Source organism: Ananas comosus, linkage group 17 (genome assembly GCF_001540865.1).
Source record: "Ananas comosus cultivar F153 linkage group 17, ASM154086v1, whole genome shotgun sequence".
Taxonomy (NCBI): domain Eukaryota; kingdom Viridiplantae; phylum Streptophyta; class Magnoliopsida; order Poales; family Bromeliaceae; genus Ananas; species Ananas comosus.
This window is the reverse complement of record NC_033637.1, coordinates 3,119,349-3,132,184: the sequence shown is the minus strand read 5'-3', so window position 1 is coordinate 3,132,184 and position 12,836 is coordinate 3,119,349. Positions and strand designations below refer to the sequence as shown.

At 34.7% G+C, this 12,836-nt stretch overlaps 1 protein-coding gene across 1 annotated transcript; it reads right to left on the bottom strand.

Moving 5' to 3' along the window:
- On the bottom strand, positions 5,981-8,129 carry LOC109723086 (vacuolar amino acid transporter 1). Its single transcript, XM_020251302.1, has 3 exons — positions 7,791-8,129; positions 6,897-7,519; positions 5,981-6,627 (listed from the first exon to the last, which is right to left on the bottom strand). Exons 1-3 carry the CDS (start codon positions 8,074-8,076, stop codon positions 6,088-6,090), a joined length of 1,449 nt encoding a protein of 482 aa, XP_020106891.1. The 5' UTR covers positions 8,077-8,129; the 3' UTR covers positions 5,981-6,087.

Sequence of the window (12,836 nt, the reverse complement as noted above, 5' to 3'; positions counted from 1 at the left end):
AAAAGGGAGAAGCCTTTGCCAATTCATATATATTTAGAGAACTAAAGTAAAAAATATACAAAATTGGGAATCAAAATTGGCAAGCAAAAAAAAGTTAAATAGGCGATGACACGATAATTTTATAAATTCTAAAATATTTTTTAACAGTTGCTATTTTATCGCGATGAAATTAAAATGAAAACTTAATTGCAAAAAAAAAAAATAGGAATCAAAATAAAAATGGTAGAAAATTTGGAGAGCACTATGTAATTAATCCTAGAAAAATTCTAAAACATTTTGTGGGCTCCACAACCTATTAAAATAAAAATAGATCTTCAATAAATTCTCAATTACTGTATTTATAAATTTAAATTTAAACTTTTAATTTTTGTATATGTCGCACAATCCTTCAAAACAAGAAGAGACTCGAGAAATAGAAAAAGGCGCAAAAAAAAGAAAAAGAAAAAAAAGATAGAGTCAAGGAGGAGTGGGTCCTATGGAAAAAAGAGAGAGAGTGGAGTGCCCGTGGAATGCGGGGAGGGCTCTGATGGGTTCTCAATTAGTAACTTCATATAATGTCTCGTTGTTTTGATTATACTTTCGAACTTAGAGAGATACGCCAAACACAGATATTGAAATACGGTAATTTTTCTCTCGAATGCTTTCTACTTCTTGTGTGGATGAAAGTCACGACATCGCCCGGCGTCGACTTTGCTGGACTCGTAATTTTGGTCTGGACTAGAGTTCAGTTGATCCAAATAAGTCTTTATTTTGGGAAAAACCTGAAACAACAACATGAGGCTCCAAATGCGCACGGCATCTACCGAACAGTACTAGCAAGTTTTTTCCAGTTACGCTCTCTTCACAATTTTTTTTTTAATTTATAAGCTTAGAAAATATTATAATTATAATTTTTTTTGTAAAATTAGAATTATGTGGTAAAAGGTTCACTGTTTTTTTATGTGCGGTAAATCGTGGCAAAGTTGAAATGTATGTATAAAGAAAAAAGAAAAAAGAAAAAAAAAAAGCGAAAACTGCACCCTCGTGTGTTCTCATGTACGTACCTCTCATTCATATTTTAGGAATAGAAAAGGTTCCAGGTTAAAAGCCAAACCAACACCACCTACCAAAGTACCAAGCCATAAATTGCATTAGTTGGCTTTTTAACAGTTATGCCGTAGAATATTACTACAAAGTAATTAACTGGTTTTATCGCACCATATATGTGAGACTATAATAAAGGATTCAAACAGGAGTAATATAGCAATTTGACTTAAGATAATGTTTAAAAAATTCTTGATTTTTTTTTTTGCTTTCATACGATACAAATTAAGATATTTGATTGAATGTTGTGATTTTGTTAAATATAAAAATATTATTCTTTATCAGTTTAAGTTTTTGAAGTACAGCGTTCGTTTCATTTATTTATTATGGTACCAGAATAAGAGATTATGAGTTCGAATTACGTCAGACTCCTAACATTATTAATTTTCTCTATTTTAATGAGTGGAGTATTAAATATAAAATTATAAAACCACCGTTCTCTAGTTTTTTAAATTTTTAAAGGACAACGATTGTTTAATATGGTACAATGTAAAATAACTGTTATATTATAAAAGTTTAAGCTAATAAAGAACGGTATTTTTATTTTTTTTATATTTAACATATTTTTTGTAGTTGTGACGTAGAAGGCTTTAATTCTCTTCGAATTTGAATTGGGGATAATACTTAGGGGGTGCTTGCTTTTGCGAAAAATATTTTAGAAAATAATTTTTTAATTGAAAAAGTATATATTTTTGTTCATTTAGTTTTTCAAAACAAATAGTTTTTTTTGAAAATAATTTTGTAAAAAAAAATAATGAAAATATAGTGTTGTCATTTTTTAAATTCCTTTATCCGAAAATCAAAAACTATGGAAAATAGTGTTTTCCATAGAAAATTTTTTTCCCTGAAAAATAGTTTTTTTTAGCTTTTCTGAGAAGCCAAACACCCCCCTCAACAACTCTTACTCAGCAAAATCGATGGTTCTTTAAATGCCTTCATATTTTTGGAACCACTGGGATCCAAAATGTCATTGCCAAAGTTTCAAATTGGATAAATTCGGGCAAATTGCACCACAAGTCTCCGAAATTTTAGCCAATTGTTTTATTTTATGTTTCTCAAACTTTCTAATTTAATTTTAGTGGTCTCTAAACTCTCAAAAGAGTTTTATTTTAGTGTTTTAAGTATAAGTATATTGACTGTATGAAAGTATAAATTATTGCTTGTACTTTTTATATCAATACATCTTTGTATCATATATTTATTGTCTATTTTTTCTTTGCGTATTTTAATCCTACTGTTGATTAAGTTATAATTTTTTTTATCTATATATTGGATTCCTGAATTAAAAATATGAGATGAATGCAAAAATAATGAATTCATGTATGTGAACTAATAGATCAATTAGCTGCAAGTAACATTTTCTTAACATAAGATAAGGACTAAAAGAAAACGCTAACGAAAGTTTAAGGACTAAACTGGAACCGCACCAAAATTCTAGGGTCATGAATATCGAAATTGTAAGTTTGAGGTTCGAAATAAAACTTGACTAAAAATTCAGGGACTAGCAATGCAATTTACTAGGGTAATTGTAACTACATAGGCTATTGTTTGCAAATTATGCGTCGCAGACTATAATTTGGTGCAGAAGCCTTAATTTGTTCTCTACAGTCAATTTGCTACTTCTGATTTTGCTGTAGAATAAATCTATCGAGATCATATTCATTCTTCAAATAGCATTTGATGACGCTCAATCGAACATTACTATACCCTACAGTACAACCAAATAGGCTCTTCGGTTCCTCTCTCTCTCTCCACTCTTTCGCGCGTTTATGTCACATTTGTTAACCCAATATTGCTAAAAGTACGAACACAATTCAATTTTCTTTAATATATATAGAGAGAACTAATTAGCAATTTTTTATAAACTATGATTACTCTTAATGATTCAATTAAGGTTCAAGCATTAATTATCAAATATGACCATTAGTGGTGGATTTGATTTTATCACCATGAATCACCAAACACATTAATTAATTAATCTGAAATAAGAACTCGATAATCCATTGTAGAATTTGTCGAAAAGCCAATTCGATTTTATTATCCACCGTAGAATAAATCTCAATTTAGCCCTCAAAATAATTCAATTTTGCGGTCCCTTCCTAACAGTGATAGGTATCCTAAAAGCTACGAACATCACGAGCCCATGACCATTGTGTTCTTAGCTGTGGATATAAATACCCTAAAAAAACATAATGAATCCAATTGTGTTCGCACACTAGAAGTCGGTAAGAATTGATGGGTGGCATTTAATTCGTCGCCGACTTTAGCCCACCTGCTTTCCAATCATATAGGACGGCAATGGTTTCACACTGTCGCTTCATTTAGCCATTCATTTTCCTTCGTAAGTTAAAATTAAAAGAGAGAAAAAAAAAGCCCTTCTATGTTCAACAATTAGGATTTAACTGAGTTTCATATTTTTGTGATTGGCACACATCTACACACGAAATATAGCTACGCTCATCTAATTTAACGGAGCGTAATCGAGCCTGTTATCGAACCATGTCGAGCTCAATAGATGTCGCATCGAGCGAAGTTCAATCGAGGCTATTACCGAGTCAAACCGAGCTCAGAATCTGCAGTACGTGGTCGATATCTTGATCATTACGTAAAACGATCGATAAATTCGAATTCATCAATCGTGATCAAGCATAATATTCAACTGCATATCCCTTTGCTGTAGATGTTTGTCAACTTCTTTGGAAATTAAATTTATAAATTAAAGGGATTCAATTTGACATTGCATGTATAAACCATTGAAATTTCAATTTCTTATTTACTTGTGTATATGAATAACTTCTTTGTTAAATATTAGTTACTATCACTTTGTCATTTAGTAAAGTCAAATGTCCTTCTAATTCTTCAGTGATGATCACTACGTGGGAGCGAAAGCGAAAAATTTGGATGAGTCCAAGCGCGTTTACACTCGCATTTCTAATCAGAATTTGGAATAATCAACCAGATATGCTGAAATTTTCTGCGCGCACCGTTAATTAGTTAGGACTTTTCTGCGCACACCGTTACTTCATTCCAACCTTAAAATACAATTCAATAAATAATAAATAGCTCGAGCAGAGATGGGCCATCCATGTATGGTATATGCCTAGGGCTGGCAAACGAGCTAGCCGGCTCGCGTTCGACTCGTGTTCGGCTCGATATTCGGCTCGCTCGAGCTCGACTCGAAATTAAATGAGCCGAGCTTGAACAAAATAAAAGGCTCGAAATTCATTTCAAGCCGAGCTTGAGTATTACTCGGCTCGTTCGAATTAGGCTCGAAAAGCTCGAATATATATATATATATAGGTATACATATATATTATATATATATATTATATATATTACTATAAATGTATATCTAATTATATATAGAGCTTTAATAGTTAATATTGGTATTATTGTGCCCATAAAAATAAATCAACAATACACCCGTGCAATGAGGGCCAAACTCTAAATTACATAACACATCTCTCTTCAGACCTTTGCACTTTTGTAACATAACTCTAAAACATGATAATATTCAAGATTTCAAATTCCTAATTTTTCCCTCTCTCTCTCTCCTCTCTCCTCTCTCTTGACCTCAGCCCAGTAGGCAGTCACCCTAGCTGCCATATTTTCTTGCAATATTTGTATTTGACTATTGACATGTTAGGGCATGATCAAATTGTAGAGTTAATGTTCTATAAAAATTAAACTATATTATATAAATGTCGAGAATTTCAATCGGCCGATTAGCAGCTCACGAGCTCCGTCGACTCGAAATTAGGCTTCGCTCGACTCGGCTCGAATTCAATTTCAAGCCGGAGCTTGAGCCTAGATTTAGGCTCGAAATTAATTTCAAGCCGAATTTGAGCTGACATAAGCTCGCTCGAGCTCGGCTCGTTTCCACCCCTATATATGCCATACCCTGGTAACTATTCTTATTCACTCATTCTATCAAAAGGACCTGCAATTATTATTTGATAGTTGAGAAAAGAACAAGGTAGATCCTCTATTTTTAAATACAGGTTACGGGCACATGCATAACACCATTTAGATCTCTAATTTAGTTGTTTTCACTATAATGCTCAATTTTCTAGGTTTTAGCTTGGCTTTTTTTAAAAAAAATGAAGTTCCTTCGGTCACAATGATCTTTATAGTTCAGAGAGAAATATATTAGTTACGTGCAAAAACGCCGATCGAAAGCAATATAAATTATCAAGTACAAAAAATCGAATTACTAGATACGTCGTATGCACGCATGTTTGGAAGCTCAATCTGAGCGATTCATCTTTCAAAAAATAAAAATATACTATTAACTCCGATTGAGATAGTATAGATATTTGACTAATTACATACCGTCTCTAAAGTAAGTGGCAAAGAATTTGATGGTTGGTACTCGAGACTCAAGTTCAAATCTTAGTTGATTCACATTTCCAACTAGATTTATTTCTAAATGAAATAAAATAAGCAAGTAGCGTGCTACCTATCTCTTAAAAAAAAGAAAAGAAAAAAGATATTTGACTAATTGTAAAATAGAGAATAAGATGAATGGGTTGGGTTGAGCTTTGAGCGTGCCCAGTTCTTGTGGCTTGAGCCAGTATTGGCCCAATTGATCAAACCAGGTGTAACACGGGCACCCAAAAATGCAATGAATACCTAAGAAGGGCCCAATTCCATAACATATTAAATGATTGGAAATAAACGAGAATGATTGGAGGAATCACATTACATTAATTTCATGCATGCAAAGTTGCAAACTAAATCCTCTTTACATCCATATCAAGAGAACTCAGTTTTTTACGGCCATATATATCTTTTCAATGCAAACTTCTCCTCCTACACTTGCAATTACATATAAAAGCGGAACCTAAAAGATCCATCGGCAACTTCTCTATAGAGCAAAATGCTTTGCCGACTCTCATTTGCTTGTAAGTAAACAGCATAACACACGAGATCAGTCATTTTTATAAATATACGCAGCGAACTGCGAGTAAACGAGAGTGCATATAACATTACTTAGCTAACGATTCAAGATGAACAACCTTTCTGAATACTTAGAATAAGGGACTTAGAAGAAGAGATAGTCCCTACCACTCCAAGAACTATGCCAACAATAATAATCGCCGCATTTAGCACCACAATTGACCTCGACACGCTCCCGCGACATATCTTTAGGTAGAAAACGCAGGGAAACACCAGGGATATCCCGACACTCACTAGAGACCCCGTGAGGCTAAGCACGTACTCGAAGTAGGGCACGGAGAGAGCCAGCAGGAGGATCAAAATGAGCAAGGCGGAGCCGACGGCGCCGCGAACGAGCATGCGGGTGCGGGAGGACATGGAGGAGGGGAGGCTGCGCTCGAGCTGGATCGCAAAGGGTGCAAACTCAAGCGCGTATTTGGTCATGGGGGTGAGCACGGTTGCCCACAGAGCGATCTTGGTCGCGGCTAGGTGCGGCGGCATGCCCAGGGTTATCTGCGAGCTCACGCCGGGGCCGAAGAGCTTCGCGCCCGTGAAGGCGAGAGCCGTGTAGAGGATGGTCACTATCGTGAAGCTTGTGATCGAGACCTGCAATTGAGAGAGCGTATTGATTAGCCTGGTATGCGATATATGTATCTAAAGCTCGATCAGGACTCTGAATTTGAACCGTGACAACAACTAAAATTTTTGAAAACATGGTTCACAATTTCTATAGTAAATCGAAATGTGTAGACTGCAAAAACTGGAACTACAACTTAAATCTGGTGAATTTTTGCTTAATTCGTTGGTTAATCCGTATTACAAAAATTTTAGTTATTAAATCTGGTGATTATTAGTATTATTATTATTATTATTACCTTGGTGAACTTGGAAGGGTCCTTCATGGCCGTGTAAATATTGGGGAACACAATATGCCCCGCATAGCTAAACGCGTAGAGCCCCGAGATGGCGGGAATCTTTCCCACCCTCAGGGCGGGAATGACGTGATCGGCGCGAATCCCACCGAAGGCGGCGGTCCATCCGACGGTCGCGAAGATCAGCAGCGACGTCAAGATTCCCGCGAACGACAGGAACGAGATGGACGACAGGTCCCGCAGCCACAGGCTCGGAACCGCCAACATAACCGCCGCAACGGTCAGTAACTGCCGGGGGGACACGTGGCGCAGCCAGGGGAGGTGGAGGTGGAGGTGGGCGCTGGGGAATAGGAGGGGGAGGTTGTCGTTGAGGGAGATGGTGTAGGCCACGAGGGCCAGGAAAATCTCCAAGTAGATGAACGCCGCAGCGAGGTTCCGGCCCTTGGATCCGAAGGCGACGGCGCCGAGGTCCTGGTACGACTTGGCGCCGCCGCTGGGGTCGGCGTCGAGGCACCGCCCGAGAACGTGGGCCGTGTAGGCGCAGACCAGGCCCAGGCCCACCAGCAAGAAGGCCGTGGCCCAGCCCCCGTTTTCGAGGGCGTATGCCGTCGAGAGCTGGCCCAAACCTAAAGAGGGGGAGCGAATTAGAGCAAGCCACACGACGCAATCACTAGTACAAGAAAATCTCAATATAAGCGCGTCCCTACAGTATAGCAGAGTATCGTCATATGAATTATGTATTGTATCAAACTGATTTATTAATTCTATGTCGATTTGCAAATAGAAATCTTTTGAACCTCCAAATTGAAACTTTCTAAACAAATGGCATTAATATGAAGAGTGGTGTGCTAATAAGTAATTAAGTGCTTAAACATAATTAGCAAATATTAGTTATACCTATGAGCATTCCTATCATGTTGATCACTGAGTGAGCAAAGGAGCTGTTCGGCTTGCTGTGGTGCTGCTCAGTCTCGTAGCCCGCGAGTCGGTTTACCTCTCTGCACTCGCACAGCTTACTCTCCTCCTCGCAAGCAGCACAACCCGCGAGCTCCGCCGCGGCGAGCCGCGCACCATGCACGCTCTCGCTAGCAACTTGGTTGCACTGCATCGACGTGCGCTCAAACGCGAATCGCGACCACCACGAGTTATTAGCCTTCTCCGACTTCGCGTTCGCGCCCGACATTTTCGCAATACACAATATTTGGTCACTTGTGTAGTGCTTGTTAGGGAAGGAGGGATTGGTATGTGTATTAATAAGGCTAAAAAGTAGGGGGAAAGGTACAGGAAGGATCCAATATAGGAGTCTACTAGTTATGTGTTGGCAAATGGGAGGTTCAATTGAGAGTCCAATTTGATCATGGCATATATGTGGGTTCGAGGGGTTGGCTTAGCTCAACTAGTGCATGCTTAATTTCTCTCATTCGTATATCTTTGTGTCTGTGAAGTCAAGTATCTTGCTTAATTAATTGATTTGGATAATTATATTATTGGTGTACCAATGCATGAACTTAAGTGGAAAATGATGCTTAACTAACTAGCAAAACTTTATTCATCCTTTGGGATTTACTTTGGATCAGAATATAACATGGTGGATCGTGACTAGACAATTATATTTCTCCTAGTGCTCTTGAAGAATTGTTATTTTCGTATGTATAGAGAAAATAAAATCTCATTTGTAATTAAGCTTGATGGAATTTCAACTTACAAATTATATTTGGCTCTTCGAGAGAACAAGTCTGCATTTTCTATAGAAGTGTACTCGAGATATATGACGTGTGTGTATATATATACATATATTGAGAGATAGGTAGATAACATATATATTGAGAGATAGGTAGCATGCTATCCGCTTTATTTATTTTATTTATAAATAAATTTAACTGAAAATATGAATCAATTAGGATTCGAACTCAGGACCTCGGATACCAACCACCAAACCCTTTGCTACTTGCGCTAAGGACAATCGGTAATATATTTATATTTTTTGTACACACGAACATATTCAGACCACAAATCACATACACCTCAAATCATAGATGACATACAATGGCTACGGAAGGAACTAAATATGCAGAGAGGTAACTATAACAAAAAAAACAGTTTCATAGAATTTTTAACGATCTGATAAGCCAATCTAGCTTGAAAGAATAGATGCAAATCTTATTCAGATTTTAGCTGATATATCAAAGTTTATCAGATTTGTGGATTGAACACTGTCATTAATTGTCCTTTCTTTAGCACCTTCTTTTCTTTTCTTTTATTTTTTTTTTAGTTTTTCTCTTTCCTTTTTGACAATCTTGCACTTCGAAGCTTTGTAAATACCTCATGAGTGCTAAATTTATATTTGATAGTAAATAACATGAATAGCTTGTTATATTTCTCTTAAGAAAAAGTTGTTGGGTGACATAAGAACATAGAGGGATTCCCAGCAAAATTGTCCTTGTAGTGGCTGGTGGAGAGAATCCCATTAATTTCTCTCCATGTTGTTGGATGCTCTTAACCATGTCATTACGTCCTCTTGAAGCGTCACTAATATTCTTGGTGAGTCTTATTCTCTTCGCCCTTTTACTCATGTTTTTTTCGTTTTTCTCTGTTTTCCTCGGTTTCTTCGGTTTTACGCTTCCCATTTTTACGGATCTGTTTTTCGCCTTTTTCCTGCTTTTTTGTTTTGTCGGCTCGGTTTGGAGGCCCTAGTTGCTTCCATCATGTATACCTAGTTCATTTTACTTAATAAATGAAACAGGTAACTTGCTACATAGTTCTAAAAAAAAAAAAAAATGCTCTTTTCAGAGATTATATCTATATCTTTTTCATTTTAGAGCCTTTTTCCTGCTTTTTTGTTTTGTCGGCTCGGTTTGGAGGCCCTAGTTGCTTCCATCATTTTTACCCAGTTCATTTAACTTAATAAATGAAACAGGTAGCTCGCTATCTATTTCTCAAAAAAAAAAACACTAATTCAAAGGGAGCAGTTGAATAAATTGAAGTAACCTGGTTTAAGATGAGTTTTTAAATATGCACCTCGATTAATGTGTCCTTTTTTTTTTGACTCAGTTGATTAGAACTGGGTAAAAGAAAAAGTCTCTCAATGTATCACAAAATTAATTTACTAGAAATCAAGTGTAAGATTGTGTTTATACGTAGTTTCTAGAGAAAAGCTGTTAAATTAATTAATCAAGTCTTGTTTGAAAAGAAAAGTAGCTTTTGAAGTTTGCATAGAAAAAAAAAATTGGAATTCGCATACCTTAATTGGATGAGTCATGCAATAGTACGTAGTCTTTTAACTTTAATTCTTCAACTATCTTAAGTTTATTCGATGTCCAAAAAAAAAAGAGAGAAAACGAAAACTATCTTAATTAACTAAGAAATTAATAAAAAAAAAGCAGAAAAATGATTATATGCAATTTTCAAGGGATAAGACAAAAATTTTGNACCCCACATATAGCAACACTTTTTAAAAGTGTCGGTAATTTTAGCTAGCAGCACTTTTTTAACATGTACCTACATTTAAAAGTGTCGCTATAGACTGTTTTTGTTGTAGTGGTTTTCAATATTAGGACTTTCAAATCAACAATCGGTTTTATCAAATTTGATGCAAAGTGTTAAAAATATCTAGAAAATAAATTTTATAATATTCCGATATGATTTACGTAATGATTCAAAGATATCAAAATCAACGACCAAAAATAAAAATCTCACAAAATGTGATGATATAATATTAAAATTTTAGATCAAATGTATTAATATTATTTATATAGTATGAAGAATTTACTTTCAAAATGTCACATGATTTAAATATTTCTATATGATTAAGCTTGCAATCTGCTTACTATGGCAATTAAAATTATTAATTTTGGGCTCATTTAATCACTAAATAAATAATATCGAAAAATTGTGAAATTAATTTTCTAAATATTTCAGGTATTTTAGATCAAGTTTAACGAAGCCAATCGTTGATTCAGAAGTCCTAGCATCAAAAACGATTTGATAGTACAAAGGTCGCCGTACTTCTAAATAAACACAAGCCTAGCTTCATATATATATATATATATATATATATATGTATATTACATCGTCCATTAATTTCTAAAAATACATACTTTTTACAAAAGAAAATTAATTGCTAAAAATAGGCGCGTTTCTGAATTCATTTTTAGCTTGAAGCATGGTTTAATTAGGAAATTGAAAAAAAAAATTGTACATTGCTCTGGCGGCGGCCACGCAGAATGATTCTTCACCAACAAGAAAAAGGCCGCCCTAGCATGAATCACGTTAGATTTCGGTGCTATTAACGAATAAAGCAAAAGCTAAAGACGCGAGCAGATGCCAATTCTCATCAGCTCTGATTCGCAGTTCATCGGAGCGTGCAATGCATGTTAGGTTCGATTTTCGTGAGGAAGCAAAGGATCAAGCCCCAAATTTATGGAGAAACACAGCTCAATTCTGAAAAGAACTCCTGTTTATAATTAAACGTGCTCTCGCCACGATCCACTGTTCCATTGGAATCTAATTCTCAACTACAATGTGGTCCATGCATGGCACATAATGTTCCATCGATCGGCCTTGCGATCCCAGAATCGTACATTCTTTTGATTATCGATGGTTCGAGGAGTTTTCGTTGGATCATGAGTTTAAAGAAATCATTCTTTCTGATAGAGCAATTTTACAAATTAATATCGTCGATCCAAGTTAATATCTACTTCCATGTTGAGTTATTCTTTTATATCCTTTCTCTTCGACAATTCTCGAATAAATTTAACATACTAAATGCAAAGCTAGCGGAGAAATATCATAATTGGCGACAAATCCAATTATGATATTAATAGGATAGCGATAAAATATTTTAATTATTACTACATCATTTACTGAAAAATGGTCATATAATTTATTATCACGTCAGTGATATAACATTATTTAGTCAATTTAATCAGACTATAAAGTTTAATTATTTTAATTTTAAAAATTTAGAATAAAAGTAATAATAAATTAAAATTTTAATATTAGATTATAATATAAAAGGGGCAATTGCCTATATATCCCTGAAAAGTTTTCGACTCTTAGAAGGCTAATATTGAAAATATCCTTCTTATGTTCCAACTTCTCCCCTGAAGTTAAATTCCGTCAGTGTGCCATTAACAGTTGCCGTTTTCTCTAAAAAATTATTATTTTACCCATTCCAATATACCCTTGTATCGTAACTAACTTTTCTTATATACCCTTCATATAGCAAATACTTTTCTTATTTGCCCTTCAAATATCAATTAACGGAGCGAGCAGATGAACGGATGAGATCGATCGCAGCTAAACTAACCTAACCTTGGTGGCTGGAGGCATAGTTAGTTAATTCGGATTCGGCAAAAATTCGGTACGAATATAATTCGGATAAAATTTGTTTTTTAATATTTAAATTCGTTGAAAAATACGGCAAAGAAATGGATTCGACAATTATTCGGATACGTGATTTATACAGGTATTATACGTTCACCAATTAAAAATTCGGAATCAAAAATTCGGCTATATAATAAATATATAATAATTAATATACTATATATATTATTATTATAATTTTTATATATAGATTAAATATATTTAAAATTATAATAAATATATATTAATAATATATAAGAGTTATATATTTAAAAATATTAATAAATAATTACAAATTTATAAATAAAATATTATATAATAATATTTCTATATATAAATAAAATACTATATAAATATATATTTATAAATAAAATTTTATATATATATATATATATATATATATACGAGTAAGTCTCTTGTATTTTCGAAAGTACGGAGACCTCCGTGCTTGTAAGTTATTTTCGATGAAGAAAATCGATTCGACGATCGGCTCCGTTAAATATAAATCTACCTTATTGGAAATATTTAGAGAACCAAATTTATAATTTTTTGACATCATTTACCAGATCAAAAGGTCTC